The sequence below is a fragment of the Dromiciops gliroides genome, chromosome 1, assembly GCF_019393635.1.
Source record: "Dromiciops gliroides isolate mDroGli1 chromosome 1, mDroGli1.pri, whole genome shotgun sequence".
Lineage (NCBI taxonomy): Eukaryota > Metazoa > Chordata > Mammalia > Microbiotheria > Microbiotheriidae > Dromiciops > Dromiciops gliroides.
This window is the reverse complement of record NC_057861.1, coordinates 624,536,897-624,559,457: the sequence shown is the minus strand read 5'-3', so window position 1 is coordinate 624,559,457 and position 22,561 is coordinate 624,536,897. Positions and strand designations below refer to the sequence as shown.

The window sequence follows — 22,561 nt, the reverse complement described above, 5'->3', positions numbered from 1 at the left end:
AACTCCAGCAGCTCCCTCACACCTCCAAGATCAAATACAAAACACTCTGCTTGGCATTCAAAGCCTTTCATGACCGGGTCGCCTTCCACCTTTCCATCCCCTTAGACCTTCCTTCTCATCACATCCTCTGTGACCCAGTGACCCTGGCTTCCCTGCTGGTTTTACACAACACAACTCCAGCATTTTCACTGGCTGCTCCTCATGCCTAGAATATTTGCCTTCCTCATCTCCACCTCCTGGTTTCCCTGGCTTCTTTCAAGTCCCAGCTCAAGTTCCATTTTCTATGAGAAGCCTTTTCTGATCCCCCTTAATCCTAGTGACATCCCTTTGTTGGCTTTTTCCAATTCTCCCATGGGTACGTGTATATACATATATACACACATATATGTATACATGAAAGAGATTTTTATGTACATGTGTGTGCATATATGAGGGAGATATGTACATATGTGTATATATAATAAATAATATTTTATATGTATATATAATGTTTGTACAGTCGTTTTCAGATTCTCTCCCTCATTAGACTGGGAGAGCCAGTTTTTGCCCTTTTTTGTACCCCAGTGCTTTGTACAGTGCCTAGAACCTAGCCGGTGTCTTCCGTGGCTATGAGAAGGAAGCAGAATGGCATCAGAGAAAGACCGAGCTCACGAATCTTCCTAGAGTAGGGGCTGGAGTACAGGTTCTACAACCTACTTTGGGCAGATCACTTCACTTTCCTGCTCTGTACAATGAGGAGAATGGGCCCTGCCTCGCCTCTATCACAGGGTTGTTTAAGGCTCAAATTAAAATGTATCTGAAAGTGCTGTGCAAATGGGAAAGTACTAAAAATTGTGATGCATTCTCTAAATTGCACAATATTAAATGGCTGTGAGGGAGTGGCCACTATTATAGCTGGAGCACATGCCACAGGAGTTTCGGGACTAACACAAACGTTAATTTGGGCTGAAATAGTGTGGAGAGCCAAAGATTGTCTCTAGAAGAGGAGAAAAAGAAACTGTGTAGGTGGGCTGTCTACGAGGGCTCTGAAATGCCTATGTTTGGCAGAGGTAACTGTGAAAGTCCCATGAGAAGGGAGCAGGGATGTCAGGGGCTCTGAAGGACTAGAGTGAGAAGAACAAAATGGTTAACTGAGAAAGCCAGAGGGTGAGACAGCTAGAAGGCGGGGCAGGGAAGAGGATCTAATCAACAATTAGGAACTATCAAAGTGATTAGCTCTGAAGAGGAAAAACTCCAAAGCTGGGGGCCTGAATAAGAGCCCAGGCCTGTACTTGGGTGAGACCCATGCGTGAGGAGAAAGTTTATAACATGTGTGTGACAAAAGGCCCTTAGCCATCCCGGGAAATAGCTTTGGGAAGAGTCAGTGCAACTGAAAGCGCCTTTAAGAAACCCATTGTACTTGCTGAAGGGCTGTGGGGCCGGCACGTCTTTGGCTGTCTCGTTCTTGTGGGTTTGAGGGTTTGAGGCGCCCGGACCACACAGAGAGTTCATGAACATCGCCCAACACACAGGTGCTGGGGGAGCCAAAGTGCTGACGAGACAACTTGCTTTCCTTTCAAGGATTGTGCTCTTTCATTCTAAGCCCAAAGGAGAAAACGGGTTGTTTTCTTTCCCAAACACAAGACAAAATTAGGAGCTAGCAGAGTCCCATGTATAAACTTTTCCAGTCTCAAGCTTCCAATTCCCTTTACTTCTTTCATGCTCACTCCCTCAAGGGAGCACCATAAATACATTTATACTTTCCACTCATTATTTCATTTGATCCTCATTATAGTCCTGTGCATGAGGGAGAAAAGCAGAAAGTTACTTGCTCCATCTTTCAGAGGAGAAAACTGAGGCATGAACTGACTTGCCTGTCAAGAAGACAGAGTGGGGTAAAACTGGGCTTCCCTCCCAGGCTGTCTGTCCCTATAACCAGTACTCTTTCCCGCTGCAGAGCATTATTTCCTTAGTTAAGAGTCAGCGGATCTGGACCTAGAGCCCTGTTTAGGCTATTTACTACCTATGTGACTCTGTAAAAGAAACCTAACCTTTCTGGGCCTCAGTTTCCTTATTTGTAAATTAAAGGAATTGGACTCGATCGATGGTTCCCAATCCTTGGGATAAGGACCCCAGCGAGGGTGGAGGGGCAAAAGGGTAAACCACACATAATTACTGAAAGGATCTTGGGGTACATGAAATGCTCACTTTAATCTACATTTTGTGCTAATTTTGTGCTAATAAAATATGCAGCACGACTTTGTATAATAAATAAGAAAACAAGTAGACAGACTCTCACACATATATACCTATTACTACTTTTCAAATGAATGTAGATGGCCTTGTGATTAAATACAATATAAAAGTATTACTGACTTCATGGGAGCATCTTGTCATCAGTTTCAGGTGGTACCAGGGCAACTACTATAATGTGGGGATCTGGGAAATTTTTTTCATTAAAAAGGGCTTCTCATCCTCCAAAAGGTCGAGAACCTTCCAGCTCTAAATTCTGTGACCCCATGAACTTTCCTTCCCTCTGCCTCAGAATGCCTGGATTTTTCACACTCCCCTTGTCTCAGGGGGAAATGGCTCTCCTTCCTCCTTGCCATACTTATATAACCATCGCCTGTGCCCTTGATGCCAAGCATGCCCATCTCTTCTGAGATGCCATAGCATGCAATGGACCCTGGGGGCAGAGATGGTTAATTCTGTATGGTGTTTATTTCTGGGGCCTGAGGGCCCACTGTTGCTACCATCACATTTTTCTCCTTTTCTTTGTCACATTCCAAAAAATCACTGGCAGGTATTCCTCTAAAGTCCACCCTGCGTGGTCTTCTTCCACTTCTTTAATCAAAAACCTGGACATTCTCAATCTGGCCATAACTTCCTTTCATTCCCTCTCTCCCTAGGCCTCACACCTCTATTTTTTATCCTCTTCAGAACCTCCAATCCCTCCAGCCTTCAGGCCATTGATCTTACTCTGACTTCATTTTACTCTCTTCTTATATATTTAACAATCAATCCTATAGGGACAGCTAGGTGGCACAATGTATAAAGCACCGGCCCTGGATTCAGGAGGACCTGAGTTCAAATCTGGCCTCAGACACTTGACACTTACTAGCTGTGTGACCCTGGGCAAGTCACTTAACCCCCATTGCCCCACAAAAACAAAACAAAGCAAAACAACCAATCCTATAGTTAAACACTTCAGCTGCACATAGACCATTCTCAGGTCTCAAATCCTTCACCCTTGGTCCTGTTACTGCTCATCCTTTACAAAACCCAAACTCTGGATTACTCCCATGATGCACCTCTTCCACTCCTACTCATTTGCTGTAGGAAATAACTAAAAGTCACACAACCTCGCTGGTGGGGATCCACTCCAGATTTGTTATCTAACCTCACCCAGGCTTTGCTGAAACAAGGCAATCCTTTTATTCAGTCCTAATGAATTCCCTATCTCACTCCCACAGAAGCTATATTCCCAACTTCTTCTCAAGCCTCCCACACTTTCTTCTCCCCAAGTCTCTCCGTTGAGGACCTCAGTTCGTACTTTACCAAGAAGACTGAGGCCATTCACCCCTCTTGCCTCTTTCTTCTTGTCTCCCATCCCTCTGACATTATCTTTCATTCTCTCCTTTTATCTTGTCCCTTATAATGAAATGACCCTTCTTGCTGATACCAACCCTCTCTACATTCCTTTGATCACATCCCTTTCCCATCATCCCCTCTTTCTAATCATCAATCTCTCCCTCTACTGCCTCCTTCTTGGCTGCCTACAAACACTCCTAAGCCTCCCCGATCCTTAAAAAATCCTCTTAAGACCTCGCTAGCTATCATTCTATGTAACCTCCAAAAAGCCACGTATAGGGGCAGCTAGGTGGCGCAGTGGATAAAGCACCAGCCCTGGATTCAGGAGTTCTTGAGTTCAAATCCGGCCTCAGACACTTGACACTTACTAGCTGTGTGACCCTGGGCAAGTCACTTAACCCCCATTGACCCGCAAAAAAAAAAAAAAAGCCACGTATACTCTTTGCCTTCATTTCTTCTCCTCTCCCTCCTCAGCTCTGCAGTCTGCCTTTTGGCCTCATCACTGGATTGAAACGGCTCTCTCTAAAAGTTACCAGCAGTTTAATTGAGAAATCTGTCTTTTTTTCCCTAGACCTCATCCTTCTTAACCTGCGCACACTGATGCTGTTGCCCCACCTCTCTCCTTGCACATTCTTTTCCCTCTGAGTTTTTAATGACACTGATCTCTCCTAGTTCTCTTCCTACCACATCTTGGTCTCCTTTGATGACTCTTAGTCCATATCATGCCTTGTAACTGTATAGTCCAAGACTATAGGCTGGGCTCTCTTCTCTCTATATATTCCTGCTCTTGGTGACCCTATTTAGCCCTTGTGGGTTTAATTATATCATCTCTATGAAGATCTACATATCCAGTACCAGTCTTTCTCCTGAGCTCCCATCCCAACTCAGCAAATGCCTACTGGATATTTCCACTGATTATCCCAGAGATGTCTCAGATGCAACACGTCCAAAATAGAACTTATCCTCTGCTAAGCTTTCCAAAGAATCACCTTTCTTTCAGTCTCCCAGGTTTGTAACCCATGTTACCCTAACTCCTCACTATCCTTCAGCCTACCTACATTAGTCTTTGCCAAATATCATCATTTTTATGTCTACAACATTTCTCGTATCTCTCCCTTTCCCTTTACTCACATAATCACCACCTTGGTTCAGCTCATCACCTCTTGCCTAGACTACTGCAATGGACTCCTAATTGCTCTCTCTTCCTCGAGTCTCTCCCCACTCCAATCCATCCTTCACACAGCTCCTGAAGTGATTTTCCTAGAGCTCAGTTCTGGCCATGTCACTCCCCTACTGAATGAACTCCACTGGCTTCCTCTTGCCTCTACGATCCAATAGAGTCTTTTGCTTTTGTTTTTGTTTTGTTTTGCAGGGCAATGGGGGTTAAGTGACTTGCCCAAGGTCATACAGCTAGTAAGTGTCAAGTGTCTGAGGCCAGATTTGAACTCAGGTACTCCTGAATCCAGGGCTGGTGCTTTATCCACTGCAGTGCCACCTAGCTGCCCCAAGTCTTTCGCTTTAAGAGTCCTTTACCACATGGCCCCGGCCAACCTTTCCAACTTCATCCTCTACTACTCTTCTGTGCTCTATTGTCCAGCCTTGGCCCTCTCTTTGTACTGCACATGCAGCACTCCATCTCTTATCTCCAAGCTTTGGCTCTAGTTGTCTTCCATACTTAGAATCAATCCCTCCTCACCTCCACCCAGGAGAATCCTTCACTTCCTTTGAGACTCAGCCCAAGGGCAGCTAGGTGGAGCAGTGGATAGAGCACCGGCCCTGGGTTCAGGAGTACCTGAGTTCAAATCTGACCTCAGACACTTAACACTTACTAGCTGTGTGACCCTGGGCAAGTCACTTAACCCCAATTGCCTCGCCCCCCCCCCCAAAAAAATAAATAAAAATACTATTTGTCATGCTGGATGGTTTTCCAGGAGGAGAAAGGAAAGGGGAAGGAATACTTGGGATAACTGTGGTGATCAAGAAATGGAAAATACCGGTAGAAACTTATTAAGAAAAAGAAAGAAAAGTAGAAAAGTTGGAGTTAGATTTGAGTGGGGCAGGGATGGTGAGGATGGAATGACAATGGGAGCTGGAAGTTGGGGATGGTTTATTCCTAGGCATCTGGAAATTAATAGAAGGATAAGGAAAGTAACAGGTGGTGAGACTTTGCTAAACAAAGAAGTGATAGTTCGGGTGGCAAGTGAATTGGAATGCTCAGTCTCCATGGAGTGGTGTTGTCAGGGGAAAAGGCCGGGGCCACTAGGTCTTGGTCTTGGCTTGTTAGGCGTGTTAGGGCTTGGTCACTCTCCCAAGGTGGCTGAGGTTTGGGGCTTGGTCTGGGTGTCAAGAAGCCTGGTGCCTCTGGACCAAGTAAGAAATTACTTCCAAGAGCCACTTCTTCCCAGAAGAAACTTTCTTCAACCATTGCAGCCTATGTTCATCTTTCTCTCCTCTCTAACTAGTACCTGATCATACACAATCTGGTATTGCTAGAGATGTGTATAGTTACTATTCCTGGAAAGGACATGCCAATCAACCACCCGCCCTATTGCTCCAGTCAACATCCCAGTGACTACTCAGACCAAATCCCCATCCCTAACCCCCACTCCCTTTGATGTGTTATCTTCCCTTATTAGAATATAAGTCCCTTGAGAATAAGGACTGTATTCCTTTTTGTATTTTGTATCCCCAACATTTAGCCCAGTACCTGGCACACAGTAAGTGTTTAATAAATGCTTTTTCATTTTTTCACCATTTCCTGGCAGCCTCCCTGACCTCCAGCATCTTCCTTTTCTGCCTCCGCCCTCTTCTCCTGGCCCCTGTGACCCTGTGCTCACTGCTCACTCGTTCTCTCCAACAAGCGCATACTCTGTGAGATGGCAAACGTCTGCTTTCCCATCTCTTCCATGGTACGTCCTACAAGCCTAGGCACCCCAATGGACTAAGGGAACACTCCCTGGACTGAAGCTGCGGTGACTACTGACATTCTTATTTCGGCAGAACCGTTCTCCTCCCTTTCCAAACTCTCTGGATTTGGTCCTTGAAATTCTGGAGTAAAATTCCCTCCCTACTCTTCAAGTGGCAAGATCTGGAAGGAAAGCAAGGGAGCTAAGGCTTGATTATTTCTGATACAGAGAATGCCCATCCCTTCAAGGTAGCCTGGAGACAGAACTATCTGTTACAAGGAAAACAAAAGACAATCTGTTTCTTGGGTAGGGTAAGAGTTACAGGGACAGTATTAAAGTGACCAGTAATTCCTGTTTCCAGATTTCTTAGGTAGGCACTCAGAGCAACTAGGCTTCCCCCTTTCTTCTATTATTTACTACCTAATCAATCAACATTTATTAAGCTAAGACACACCTCAAGACCTCTCAGGTGCTGAGCTTCCCAGACATATCATGGGAATGGCCTTCCCCACCAGCCTAACCCTTGGATCCAGGCCCCAACACTCTGACAGTCTCAATGCCCCAGAGACATGAGGGAAAGTCTCAGAAGCAATCCCAAGGATGGGAACTGAAGTCCCATCCATGCCCATCCCCAGTTATCCAACTCTGAGGCTCTAGTTCTGACCCCTTCTTTCTCCTTACTTTGGATCTAATCAACATTCTTGGGAGCAGCTAGGTGGTGCAGTGGATAAAGCACCAGCCCTGGATTCAGGAGGACCTGAATTCAAATCCAGCCTCAGGCACTTGACACTTTCTAGCTGTGTGACCCTGGGCTATATATATATATATATATATATATATATATATATATTCATTCTTGATTTCTCTCTATGTCTTTTCTTAAAAGACAGCAGGTAGAGAAGGAAAATGACATACAGAGAATTAGGGAAGGAGTCCTCACAGGATCCTAAGATCCTGGGATTTGTACTTGGGAAGGGCCTTAGGGATCACCAAATCCAAGCCTCATTTTATTCCAGATAAGAAAAGGATTCTCCAATCACACAGACAGTGAATAACAAGGGCTTGGACTGGGACCAAGGCCCTCCAAATCCAGTTGGCTTTCCCCAACATCAGGCTGCTTTCCAGAGGAGAACACATTTTCCCCCGAGTCTCTGCAGAAATGGAGAACCAGGAGTATGGAACACTGCATATAACATCAGACAGTTTCCAATCTGTTGGTTGGTTTTGCTGAACTTTTTTTTCTTCCTTTTCAAAAATTTTTTATTAAAAAGGTAAGCCTTCTGAGAAGGATGGGGAAGGGATAAAATGCAAAACTGAGGTGATGCAAAAACAAATGATATCTATTTTTTAAAAGATCATGCTGTCTCTAGGGGCAGCTAGGTAGCTCAGTGGATAAAGCACTGGCCCTGGATTCAAGAGGACCTGAGTTCAAATCTGACCTCAGACACTTAATAATTACTAGCTGTGTGATCCTAGGCAAGTCACTTAACCCCAACTGCCTCACCAAAAACAAACAAACAAACAAAAAACACAAACAAAAAAAACAGAGGCAGCTAGTTGGCACAGTGGATAGAGCACTGGCCCTGGAATCAGGAGTATCTGAGTTCAAATCCGGCCTCAGACACTTAACACTTACTAGCTGTGTGACCCTGGGCTAGTCATTTAACCCCAATTGCCTCACCAAAAACGAACAAACAAACAAAAAACCACACAAACAAAAAAATACAGGGGCAGCTAGATGGCGCAGTGGATAGAGCACTGGCCCTGGAATCAGGAGTATCTGAGTTCAAATCCGGCCTCAGACACTTAACACTTACTAGCTGTGTGACCCTGGGCAAGTCACTTAACCCCAACTGCCTCACAAAAAAAAAAAAACAACAACCAAAAAAACAAAACAACAACAACAACAACAAAAACAAAAACAAAAGATCATGCTGTCTCTCAGAAGAGGTAAAGGCTAAAGGAAGATACTGGAAGTGCTAGCTGAGGAAAAGAACTGGATTTAGACAAGTTCATCTCCTTTGGAAACTCTCAAAAAGAGGAGTCTTTCCTCTGGAAAAAAAAAAAAAGATAAGGAAAGGAAGGGTATATGGGCTGAGCCCTCTAAGAACTGCCTTGTTCAGCCCCCCACCCCCACCCCCATGACTTTCTAGAGGACTGTTCCCCATGCCTGGCCTCACTCACCTTGGCTGGAGACGTTCATGCAGAAGTACATGCCATAGATGATGTACACATACAGGGTGCCTGGCTTCATGAACATGCCTTTGTTGCGAGGTGTCTGCCTTCCCCCCCTGGAGTGTGCTGCCTCATCCTCAGCTCCCAAGTATGCCTCTGTTTCCACCACCCGACCTCGAACTTCAGTGCCATCAGGAAGTCTCCGGACCAGAATCTGAAAGGTAAGTTGCAGAGTTCTTGGATGGATGAGCAGAACTTAGAAAGGATGGGAGAGGAAGGGGTGGAGTCACTAAGTTATTGCTAATGATAACAGAGCAAGCCCTGCATCACTGAGCATGGGCTGACCTCCCATTGCTTCTGGCGCACACCACCTTCGGGGCATTATGGTAGAACAGGCAGCTAGGTGGCGCAGTGGATAGAGCACCGGCCCTGGATTCAGGAGTACCTGAGTTCAAATCCGGCCTCAGACACTTAACACTTACTAGCTGTGTGACCCTGGGCAAGTCACTTAACCCCCATTGCCCTGCAAAAAAAAAAAAAGAGAGAACATGGTAGAGCATTAAGTGGGTTCTAAACCCACCCACTGGCACAGACCTTTCCAATAGTCATTAGTTCCTCAAAAATCACATGAATCGCCTGCCTTACTCTTTGCTTTCCCCCGCCCCAGACCCAGTGAGTCAGAGTTAGGTAAGGAGCACTACCCTCATCATCAACTCAGTCTCATTTCTGGATCTTTGATCATTTCCCAACAAACACCTCACACAAAAGAAGAGAAAGGTACTACGACTAAGAGTGAAGCTCTTATCTGTTCAACTCCTCACACAAGGAGAAAAAAGTCCCAGGGCCCTGCTGAGCCCCAAGGCTCTGCCCAAAAGAAAGAAAAGCAATTTGAGATACTGTCAGCAGAGCACTTAAGACTGAGTGGGACAAGGAAGTCGTAACCCCTCCAAATGTGGGAGGTGGGTACACACCAGGGAGAACAATTTAACCTGTTCCTCAAATTAAACCAGCTTTCTGAGTAGCTAATTGAACTCTTCTCCAGACAACTTTTGCCTTGGTGTTTAATGTCTGTCTTCATACTGACACGTGGCTCAAGCCTTCCCATCTACTTAATTAGACTCATTCTGGCCTTTCCATTATAAAACCAAACCAAACCAAACCAATCCCAAGTGGTTCTGGATGATCATACAACGGGATTGCACTTAATTGTGTTCAGATGACTGCTTTCTAAAGCCAAAGGCAGGGTCATTCCAGCCTAATGGAGTTAGCAGAGGCCTGACAGGTCACAGCTGCATTCCAAAAGTCATTTGTGATCACAACCTCTGCTAAGAAAACAACAGCAGTGGGATCCCCAATGACCAGAAAAGACGGTCATTTGAGGTCGGTTGCAGTTTCTGACAATGATTCCAGGATCATAAGATTTCAGCCTGGGACAGGCTTAAAGTTTAAATTGAAGCTCCATCCACATGCTGGGGGTTGTGACGGGGGGGGGGGGGGAAGCAGCACAGCTAGGATTTGAACCCGGGTCCTCTGATTCCAAACCAGGGGCCCACTGCCATTGTACCAATGCCTGGCCAAATGTAGAGGCTGTACTTTGAAGGAGTCAGAAAGAACAAGCAGTTACAATTTAAGTTCTGGTGTTGATAGTCTAGGAGCAAAAGCTGTGGTTTCATTCCATTCCAAAGCCAACTTTAGTTCCTAAAATGCATGTGAGAATTTGAGCTGATGGACTGGAGCTCTTCTTAACTAGCATGTGGGCCTGGCAGATGCCATTCTCCAGAGCTACACTCCAACCAACAGTGGTGTAGTGAAAAAGGCCGAAGCTCTGGGAGTCGGGAGACTTGGGGCCTGCAAACCCAACAGGAGTCATCCTCCAGAGAGAATGTGAGCTTCCTCTGAAGAGAGGCCACACAGTCCAGACCTAAGCAGGGCCCTCTGAGGGGCCCTACAGGAGAGTGGAGAAAGCCAAGAACAATGAACTTGGAGTAGGGTTCAAAACCCCCCTCTGAGACTCACTGGCTATGTGATCATGGGTGGGTACCACCAGTCTCTCACATGAGGAGAAAAGGAGGTCAGACCCCACCTGGAGCACTGTCAGTACCAGTGACCACATTTTAGAAGGAGATTGAGGGGCAGCTAGGTGGTGCAGTGGATAGAGCACCGGCCCTGGATTCAGGAGGACCTGAGTTCAAATGCGGCCTCAGACAAGTGGGAAAGTCACTTAATCCCAATTGCCCCACAAAAACAAAACAACAACAAAAAAAAGGAGATTGATAAACTAGAGAGCATCCAGAGGCAGTGACCAGGATGGTGAAGGACCTTAATATCATGCAATCTGGGTACCAGCTGAAGGAACTAGGGCATTTGGCCTGAAGAAGAGAAGTATCTGCAGAGCTGTGATAGAGAAGAGGAGCCAGCTTCAATCTGCTTGGGCCCAGCTGTGGGAGGGCTGAAGATGGGCTCTGTCCCTAACAAGGAGGCTGTGCAAAGGGAGCTGGGACTGGCTGCCTGCCCCAGAGGCCACCAACAAAAGGCTGCATGGGTGCTGGGCCCTGCTGTGAGGGAGCTCGATTGGACCAACTCAGGTCTGGAGATTCTGAGCTCCAACACTGCCACCCCTTAGCCAGGAGATGCTGGCAGGTCGCCTCACCTTTTCCTCCTCAGGAAGATGGAGCTGAAGATACTTGTCTTCTCAGTCTCACAAGGCTGGTGTGAAGAAGGGGCTACATCATCCCCATCAATGCTATTACTAAGTGCCCTGGGGTCCTTCCTACAAAGAATTCAAAGCATAAAAACATTCCATGTCCCTTTCAAGTGGAAACAGGGTGGTCCCATTTTGCAGGTGGAGAAAATGGGGCCCTAGAAGACCAAACGAATCATCCAGTGTTACCATCAATGACAGGCTTGGAGCCGGTCCAATCAATCCATCAACATTTATTAAGGCCTGCTCCGTCCCAGGCCCAGGACTCCTGACTCGTAGGCTTGGGTTTTCCTCACCACATGACAGCAGCACGGCCTGACCTATAATTATGTTTCCACTCCAAAGCCCTTAAGGCAGCTAGAGTAAACAGGCCCAAAGAAGAGGCAAAGGAGCATTTTCTTCTTGGTCTTGTTTTGGACATAGAAGCTGGAGGGGGCCTCGGAGGTCGTCTAGGCTGACTTTTCCCTGATCTTCTTCACCATATCCTGCTTGAGCGAACGGTGGGGATCTCACGACTCTCCAAGGCAGCCCATCCTGCTTTTGGACAACGTTCCCCCCGTAACGATTCCCGTCCCCAGACACAAGTTGGTCCTACTTCTCCTTTCTGAGGCTGAGAAGGGTAAGCCCACTCCCTCCTCCACTGAAGAGCCCTTCAAAGCCTAAACTCTCTTTTCTCCAGACAGCACAAATACAGCTCCTTCAATAGTTCCTTAAGTGATGGCTTCAAATCCTCTCACCATCACGAATGTGCTTCAGCTTCTGAATGTCCCTCCTGTGCTGTCAGGTCCAGGGCACTCCAGGCGTGGCCTGGCCAGGGTGGACAGCAGGACTGTCCTATTCTGCATTTTGGACCCAATGCCCCTATGAATTAGTTTTTCTGGCGGCTACATCACCCTGTCTGCAGAGTCACACAGGCAAGAAAAGGGCGTCCGGCTGCAGCAGAGGTACCTACCCAAAGGCAGCCTGGGAAGTGACCCACCAGAGGTGAGCGGAAGATGGCCTGGGCTACTCGGGCATGATTTTTTTACCCCTTGTAATAAACATTTTTATTTATAGTTTTGAGTTCCAAATTTTATCCCTCCTTCCCTCCCCACTCCTTGAGGGGGTAAGCAATCAGATATAGGTTATATATGTGCAATTATGTAAAACATTGCCATATTAGTCATTTTATGCAAGAAAATGTGAATAAAAGAAAAAATGAAAGAAAGTGAAAAATAGCATGATTCAGTCTGTGTTCCATCAATATCAGTTCTTTCTTTGGAGGTGGATAGTATGCTTCATCTATAGTTCTTTGGAATTGTCCTGGATCGTTGTATTGTTGAGAATATTTAAGTCATTCATGGTTTTTCATCAAAAACAATACTGGGGCAGCTAGGTGGCGCAGTGGATAGAGCACTGGCCCTGGATTCAGAAGGACCTGAGTTCAAATCCAGCCTCACACACTTGACACTTACTAGCTGTATGACCCTGGGTAAGTCACGTAATCCCCATTGCCCCACAAAAAAAAAATTTTTTTTAATTCAAAAACAAAAACAAAAACAAACAATATTGCTGTCTCTGTGCACAATGTTCTCTTGGTTCTGTTTACTTCACTATACATCAGTTCATATAAGTCTTTCCAGGCCTTTCTGAAATCATCCTGCTTGCATTTCTTATAGCACAATAATATTCCATCACCGTCCTATACCACAGCTTGTTTAACCATTCTCCAATTGATGGACATTCCTTTGGTTTTACTTGGGTATAATCTTGAGTGAGGTACAGGCTGCTTGGTCCAAAAATTAGTCCTGCCTACCCTGGTGCCACTGCTTCCACCCAGGGGCCACTTCCATCTCCTCCCCTCAGACACAAGTTGGAGATGGCAGTAGAAGGGAGAAAGGAGGCACAGTCACAGCCAGGAAAATTATACTGATTTTGGGGGGGAAATACTGAGGAGAGCCCTGGAATCAGCAGATTTTTTACCCTGGATGTCTGAGGTTCTCCCCAGTCTCCTTCACTCTGTCCTCTGACTCACTGTGAGCAGTGAGCAGTCCTCTGTTGCCTAGGGAATAAAGCCCATATTCCTTAACCTGCCCTTCAAGGCCCTGCACAAGCTGATACCAGACTACTTTTGCAATCTATTGTTCCCTCACATGTAATCTAAGTTCCAGCTAAATTAGAATACAGCACGGCACAGTAGAAAGTGGGCTGGACTTGAAGTCAGGAGACCTGTGTTTAATTCCCAGCTCTGCCACGTTATAGCTGTGCGACCATGGACGCACCACTTAAGCTCTCTTCTGTTGAATGGGAGGGCTGGACTTCATTGCTGTCCAATTGTTTCAGCTGTGTCCAGATCTCTGTGACCCCAATTTGGGGTTTCCTTGACAGAAATATTGAAGTGCTTTGCCATTTCCTTCTCTAGCTCATTTTGCAGATGAGGAGACTGAAGCAAACAGGGTTAAATGACTTGTAGATTCCAAAATTGGAAAACCTGGTGGGGAGGGGGTGCAGAAAGTAAACTAATTATGACATGACAGCTGATAAATAAAGTGAAGTGTAATTGGAGCCCAAATAAGATATAGTGGATTATAGGGGCAGCTAGTTGGCTCAGTGGATAGAGCACTGGCCCTGGAGTCAGGAGGACCTGAGTTCAAATCCAGCCTCAGACACTTGACACTTACTAGCTGTGTGACCCTGGGCAAGTCACTTAACCCCAACTGCCTCACCAAAAGAAAAAAAAGATATAGTGGATTATGAAGCAACCACTAATCTGCATAGTAGGGACCTGGAGCAAGAAGATGAAAGCAGGATGAAAGAGTTAAGACCTCTGGGGCAGTGGTATCAAACACAGACAGAAAGAGGTACCATTAACCCATACTTAAGGAGGATTCCTGCCATGGCATACTGACTTAGTTTTTTGTTGCTTTTTTCCCCCATATAAATATTTTATTATTTTCCAGTTACATTTAGAGATAGTTTTAAACATTTGTTTCTATAAGATTTCTAGTTTCAAATTGTTCTCCCTCCCCTCTTCCCAAAATAGCGAGTAATCTGATATAGGTTATATATGTACAATCACATTAAACATATTTCTGCATTAGTCATGTTATGAGAGAAAAATCAGAGCAAAAAGGAAAAATCTCAAAAAAGAAAAACAACAAGAAGAACAATAGGAATAGTGTGGTTCGATCTGCATCCAGATTCAACAGGTTTTTTTCTTCTAGATTTGGAGAGCATTTTCCATCATGAGTCCTTTGGAACTATCTTGGACCATTGTATTGCTGAGAAGAATCAAGTCTATCACAGTTGATCAACACACAATGTTGTTGATATTGTGTACAATGTTCTCCTGGTTCTGCTCATCTCACTCATCATCTGACTTAGTTTTGAAAAGTAATATTATCTGCGTTTTACGGCATTTTTGTTTATTTTGTTAAATGTTTTCCATTTACATTTTAGTCCAGTTCTGGCTGCACTTCACTTTGCATCAGTTCATATAAATCTTTCCAGGTTTTTTCAAAATGATCTCCTTTGACATTTTTTATGTAATAAATATTTTTATTTATAGTTTGGGGTTCCAACTTTTATCTCTCCTTCTCTCCCTCCCCTTCCCCCTCTCTGAGGAAGCAAGCAATTATATATGGCTTATACATGTATGGTTATGCAAAGTATTACCATATTTGTCATTTTATACAAAAAAAATTCAAAGACATGTGGCAAAGGCTGGGATGAACTGAGGCAGTGCGAAGAAAGCTGAAGGGGTGGGGGAAAGCATGTGAAATGGATATAGTAATAAAAATTAAAACACTACTTAAAGGAAGCTAAACTTAGATTAAGAGCAAGGATCATTTTGGTTCTAGAGGATAGATGATGCGACACGCGGCCCTCTTCTTGATAGAGAGACACAGGACTTTTGAGAACTGGATACTGTCATACTCAGTGGCTACAACGATTTCGCTTAACTATTCTTCATGACAAGAAAAAAGTTGGGCAGATACTAGGAAAGTGTGGGATTAAAAAGGCATCAAAGGGGCAGCTAGGTGGTGCAGTGGATAAAGCACCAGCCCTGGATTCAGGAGGACCTGAGTTCAAATCCAGCCTCAGACACTTGACACTTACTAGCTGTGTGACCCTAGGCAAGTCACTTAACCCTCACTGCCCCACCAAAAAATATATATATATATATATATATATATATATATATATATATATATATATATATATATAATGGCATCAAGAAAAATTTTGAAAAAGTGCCTAGTATTCAGTAGGTACTTAATAAGTGTTGGTTGACTGCTTCCTTCTTTTAAACTAACATATTACTTTTTAGAAGGAGGAGATAAAATCGCTGACCTCTGCTCACTAACTCCCAGATTTTGCTTCAGGAAGAGTTTTTCAATGAAGATTACTACCTAAGTTAACTTCTCAAAGGAAGTTAAAGTAACGGTAGACAGAATCAGTTTGGGGATGGGGGGGGGGGCGGATAAGAATGAAGAATCTGACAGCCCTTTCAGCATGGGCTTTTGCTCAAAGTTTCTCAAGGAAAATCCAAGCCCGCAAGCTATCCTGCTCATTCAGGATGGGACAACAAAGAAGGGTTTGCAGCTGCCTCCCAAAGCCCCTCCACATAGGAAAAGCATCCCTTGCTGTCTGGGCCCCACAGCCTCCAACTGATAGAAAATCATTTCTTGGAACCTAAATCTGCCAAGTTGCTTCCCCCTAGATAGAACCAGGCAGATGTAGAGGGGCCCCTCTCCCCGGAGACTGGGAAGGATTGTTCATTTGTAAATAAAACACCCTTCCTGCAGGTGGAAAATGGTCATTATTCAAAACAGGGAGACCAAAAATAGCTTAGTCAACAGAACACACTCCCAGGCTGATCAAAGTGACCCGCAAACACAATCGGGCTCTCTTTCCACTTAGAAGCAAAGCTGGGGGATGGGTGGGGATAATAAAGCCCAGGGAACTTTGAACGAGGGACCACTTGGGCAGTCAATCGGCTTTTCTACAAGGCAGGGAAGCGCTGGGCAGCTACCAGGAGTTAAAGACCATTCTGGCTGAAGGCCAGGGAAAGGGGCCCAGTCTGACTGAGGAAGCACCTAGGGTCTCCCATTATAATATCATTAGCATCAGAAATGCACTTTGCGGGGAAGGCCAGGCTGCTGGAATACAAAATGCCTTCGATGAATTGGGATTACCATTCAGAAAAGCCTGAGAAGTTTCTGGCAAAAGAGAACCAGAGAGCCCAACAGAGGGACTGTTCATTGCAGTCTGAGCCGAGCATAATCAAAGTCAGTGAGGGGGCTTTCAGAGCAGGCCTGTTATGACTTCGAACTGGATGCACAATCCACTTAGAACCAAACACTGACCATTTGTGAGAAACACTGTGAATCTCACCATAAGCAAGAGGAATCATTCATTTCCAAGGACTCCCCAAAGAAACCCCACAGCTTTCCCTCAGCAGCTATGGAAATCTAGTCAGTAGAGAACGGCCCACCTTGGGCAGATGGGGAAAATGAGGGCCAAGGAGGAGCAAGAAGTGAGTCAGACTGCCCGAGGTCACTGTTAGCTAGTTGGTGGCAGAGTGGGACTCTAATGGGGGGCTGACTCTAGGGTTCTTTCCACTCTCTCTTAAGGTCCAAGGGCAGAGAGTAGGCCCTCATTGACAAAAAGGGCCTAGGCACCTCTGCAGAGGCAGTCATTATGACGGTAATAAACCAACCAAAAAGCCTTACTGAGTACTGAGAATACATCAGATGCCAGTTAAAGAGCGGTGGACTCAGGCAAAACTGTGACAGTCCATCCTCTCCAGGATATGACAGTTTATTGGGAAGACAACAAGGTCACAAATAAAAATGTACAGGCTAGATATGAGGTAATGTTGGCAGAAAAGGCTTGAAGGACTGCAAGAAGCAGGGAAGATTTCAAGTAGGTGGCAGTGCCTCGGCCAAGTCTGAAAGTTAACAAAGGATGCTCAGAGGGGGTGGGCTGAGGAAAGTGTATTCCACACAGCAAAGATAAGTCATGCAAAGGCACAGAGATGGCAGATGGAGTGTTTGATGTATGAAGAGGAAGAAGGCCATTTTGGCTGCACCACAGAGTTCAGGATGGGGAATAGTATATAATAAGGCTGAGAAGACTGGTAAAGCTACGTTGTAAAGGTTGCCAATGCCAAACAAAGAAATTTTTACTTGATCTCAGGTGAAATAGGGAGCCACAGGAGTTCACTGAGGAGGGGAATCACATGGTCAGAGCTGTGCTTTAAGAAAATCATTTTGGGTGCAGCTAGGTGGCCCAGTGGATAAAGCACCAGCCCTGGATTCAGGAGGACCTGAGTTCAAATTTGACCTCAGACACTTGACACTTACTAGCTGTGTGACCCTGGGCAAGTCACTTAACTCTCATTGCCCCGCAAAAATAAATAAATAAATAAAAGTTTTGGGGTTTTTTTAAAAGAAAATCATTTTGGCCACTGGAAGATAGTCTGGAGGGGGTGGAGACTTGAAACAGGAAGGTCAATTAAAAGAAACTTATGGCACTACTCCAGGTGAGAAGTGATAAGGACCCTAAGGAGAGCTGTAGTTGTGTATGTGGAAAGAAGGGGAGGAGATGTGGTGGAGGGAGACACAACAAAGTCTGGCAATTTATTAGATGTGTGGCGTGAAGGAAAGTATTCAAGGAGAATGTTGCAGTTGTAAACCTGAGAGACTAGAAGGAGTATGGTCCCCTATACAGAAGGTAATGAGTTCAAGGCCTTGAACTAGAACTAGAAAAATTTCTATTAAATTTAGATATCTATAGGACACCCATAAAGTGACTAAAATGTCCATATTCTTGGACCCAAATATTCTACTGCTAGGCATCTACCTCAAGGAGGTCAGTGAAAGACTCCATCTACATCAAACTATTTATAACAGCTCTTTTTGTGGTGGCAAAAAATTGGAAACTGAGGTAATACCCATTAATTGAAGAATGACTGAAAAAGTTGTGGTATATAATTGTGATTGTGACAAAGGGATACCACTGATTGGGGATGTCTTTGGGATATAAACCTAAGAGAGAAAAAGACCTATTTGTACAAAAATATTTATAGTAGCTCTTTTTGTGGTGGCTAAGAATTGGAAATCAAAGGAATACCCATCAATTGGGGAATGGATAAACAAACTGTGGTATATGATGGTGATGGAATATTATCATGCTATAAGAAATGACAAGCAGGATGATTTCAGAAAGGCCTAGAAAGACATGTATGACAAGTAAGACATGTATAGTGAAGTGAGCAGAACCAAAAGAACATTGTGCACAGAGACAGCAATATTATTTGATGAAGAACTGTGAATGACTTGACTTTTCTCAACCATACAATAATCCAAGACAATCCCAAAGGACTACTGATGAAACATACTATCCATCTCCAAAGAAAGAACTAATATTGATGTAACAAACTGAAGCAAGTATTTCTCACTTTCTTTCATTTTTTCCCCTTTTAATCAAATTTTTTTGTATAAAATGACAAATATGGTAATACTTTGCATAACCATACATGTATAAGCCATATATAATTGCTTGCTTCCTCAGAGAGGGGGAAGGGGAGGAAGAGAAGGAGAGATAAAAGTTGGAACCCCAAACTATAAATAAAAATATTTATTACATAAAAAATGTCAAAGGAGATCATTTTGAAAAAACCTAGAAAGATTTATATGAACTGATGCAAAGTGAAGTGAATAGAACCAAGAGATTATCGTACACAGTAACAGCAATATTGCAAAGATAATTAACTTTGAAAGACTTAGTAACTCTGATCAACACAATGACCCACCATAGTTCCAAAAGACTCATCATAAAAAAAAATGTTATCCACCTCCAGATAGAGAACTTATGGACTTAGAGTAATGATTAAAGCATATTTGTTTCCTCTTTCTTTTTTTTTGGGGGGGGGAGGGGAAGGTGTGGAAGGAAAACATGGTAAATGCAGAAATTTGCTTTATATGTCTTCATATTTGTAATAGGTTTTGTATTTCTTGCCTTCTTATTGGGTAGGAAAGGGATGGAAAGAGGGAGAGGATTTGGAATTAAAAATAGAAATGAATGGGAAAATAAATAAATAAATGAAATAAAGGATAGCTCACTAGGAAGGAGTAGGGGGTAGATATGGGAGTAAGTGATATAAAAAAAGATATTGAGGTAGCTAGGTGGTGCAGTGGATAAAGCACCAGCTCTGGATTCAGGAGGACCTGAATTCAAATCCGGTCTCAGACACTTGACACTTACTAGCTGTGTGACCCTAGGCAAGTCACTTAACCCTTATTGCCCTGCCCCCCCCAAAAGATATCAGTAAAAATCTATGTTCAGAAAAGAAATCATTGTTAAGTTTAAAGAGAATGGTTTCAATTGAATTAAGAGGTTCAGAAGCCATAGCACAAAAGGTTGAGAAGAGGAGGCCATGAGCACAGACAGCTTTTAGCAGTCTGGCTGAGAAAGGAAGGAGCTAAATTATAACAGGGTCTAGTGAAGGTGTTTTGGGGATAAGGGAGACTTGCATGTGTTTGTAGGCAGCAGGAAAAAAACAAAAAACAGAAGACAGAGGTTGAAGGTTACAAAGAAAGATGGGATGACTGTAGAAGCATTCTTCTGGAGAAAATGGGAGGGGATGGACTCAAGGGTATAGGTAGTAGGCTGACAACTAGGCAAGGGAAAAGGCCACCTTTTCATCAGAAATTGGAGTAAACAAGATTGGGGGATGATTTCAAGGAATTCTGAGAAATAAAGAAGGGGAGGTGAGGAAGCAGAGGGTATATGGTCTTTATTTTCTAGGCAAAGTCCTCAGCTGAAAAGGTGCAGGGAAGGAAACATTTGGGAGTCTTGAGGAGAGAAGAGAATATGGGAACACAGATGCCAACACCAAGCTCTGGCCTCCAGCAACAATCAATCCTGTGAGCTGTTGCACCCAGACTAAGATGTAATTGTGAAATATTTTGGGTTTTTTTGGCTGGGCAATGAGGGTTAAGTGACTTGCCCAGGGTCACACAGCTAGTAAGTATCAAGTAGCTGAAGCCAAATTTGAACTCAGGTCCTCCTGAATCCAGGGCCAGTGCTTTATCTACTGCACCACCTAGCTGCCCCAATTGTGAAATATTTAACAAAATAAATAAAAGTACAATCGAATACTGATCATGTCAATATGCAGTTTTCTAAATCAACATGTACTTGCAGGAATACTTATGCAGGATTTGGTGACCTTGTTTCTATATGAGTTTGATACCACTGCGATAGAGAATCAATTAGGAAGAAGAAAAGGATTGCTTCTTTATATGGAGCTTTACGGTTACGAAGCACTTTCCTCAAAATAATCCTGTGTAATAAGTAGGATAAGTATTATTATTCCTGTTTTACAGATGAGAAAACTGAGGCTCAGAAAGATTAAGAGACTTAGGCTAAGTTATCAAAGCCAGAACTAGAAGTTTCTAAGGGACCTTGGAGGTTTTTTTGGCCTAGCCTTTCCCCACTGTGGCATACTGTAGACCAGTATGGTAAGTGTAGACCACGTACTTCCCACGGCCGTTGTGAGAAAAGCATGTGGCAAACTGTAATACACTAGAGAAATGTGAGCTGTTATTATCATTGGGAAGGGAGGTGTATCTGGCAACATGTGCAGAATGGATTGGAAGGGAGAGCTGAAAAGGGGAGGGGAAGGGAGGGACGGTCAGGAGGCTGTTGCCAGAATCCTGGTTTAGCAATAAAGAGAACAGGCAGAGGAATAGCAGCAATGAGCTCTTTTCATAGAAATCCCTTGTTTCCAGAATTCTGTCCTGAGGAAGCTCGCCACCCCCACCTCCCCGAGCCCCCCTGACCAGTCTGGCAGGAAAAGCCACCAAATCTACATATCCTCCCCTAGGTCTTCATGATGCCCCTTCCTTTCCTTCCCATCCTCTTCTGGGCCATGTGGTCTGTCCTCCCTGCCCAGCTCAGCCTATCTGCCGGAGAGCCGGCCTGGGTGTGCCCCTCTCTCTCTCCCTGGGGAGTGTCACTGAGCACACTTAGGCAGGATCCAACACTAACAGCCTCAGCTGAACACAGCAGAGAGGGTCTTTTTATGTAACAAAATTGAAATTGTTTTATGTAACAAAATTGAAAGAGAAAGAAAATCCCCCTAAAGGGAAATTCCAGGAAGTCCATCTTGGAGCTCCATACTCCCAACAGCTGCACGGTCTTCCTCTGGAGGCATCATTCTGTGCCAAGTAATGGGAAAATGACAGCCAGCGCCTCTTCATCAAGTACAGCGCCAACTTCTCTGAGCTGGTGCCATCTGAGGGCCAGAGTCACAACCTGAAGCACCAGGCAGTAACAGCACATGTCTATACCGCACGTCAAAGCTTCCAACACATTCTCCTAACCCGAGAAGGATATAGGGTAAGCACTAATGTCCTCATCTCATGCATCTCCAGGCTAAAGACTCCCAAGCCCAAACCATGAACTTCCTTTACGATATCCCTCACAGTTGTTCATCCACACTTTGTCTTAAGACCTCCAATGAGAGATACCCACTAGGAGTGTTTCCTTACATGGAGTCAAAATGATAACCTTAATTCATTCCTTCATCCGACAAACATTTATCCAGGGACTGCTAGTTGCAGAGCACTGTGATGAGGAAGACAGCAAGACCTTGAACTTGGCTCCTCTGATGCTTAATCCAAGCCCTTTGCCATTCCATGGGATTCATCCTCCAGACTGTGCCCACTTAGGCAAAGACATTTGGCCAGATCTACTGCCGCTCTGGTTTCTACTAGACACCTCAGAGCTTTGGCACTTCTCTGACACACTCCGTACACTAGGCTCAACAACTGCTTTGTTCCTCCTTCCAAAGGCACCCACCTCAGGACCCTCAAGTTGGCATGAAAACTCCTACCAGTATGAGGTGCATGCCCGCATGCACACGCACACATACACACTCACTCTCTCTCTCTCCCTTCCTCCCTCTCCCTCCAGTTAATGCATTCTCCCCAACACTTTCCTCTCAAAATTATACTAACCGGAGGTTTCCAAAACCTTCAGACATAGACACCCATTCCAGTTGCTCTAGATTCAAGAGCTCAAATTTGACTCTACTCCAAAAGCACCCCATGGTGCTGTCACCAAGGGTGATTTCCTTTAGTTCCAACTATTGTTACTAAAGTGACCTCCAAATGTCTCCTATACCTCCGTGGAAGGCACTAAGTCCTCTTCCTAATTC

General features: G+C 44.5%; 1 protein-coding gene across 1 annotated transcript in view; it reads right to left on the bottom strand.

The window, feature by feature from the left end:
* The window catches only part of MPG (N-methylpurine DNA glycosylase), a 100,206-nt gene that overhangs the window by 7,279 nt on the left and 70,366 nt on the right, over positions 1-22,561 (bottom strand). Inside the window, exon 6 of the mRNA XM_043999933.1 lies at positions 8,661-8,865. Coding sequence (XP_043855868.1) covers positions 8,661-8,865 — 205 coding nt within the window. The remainder of the gene's footprint in view (positions 1-8,660; positions 8,866-22,561) is intronic.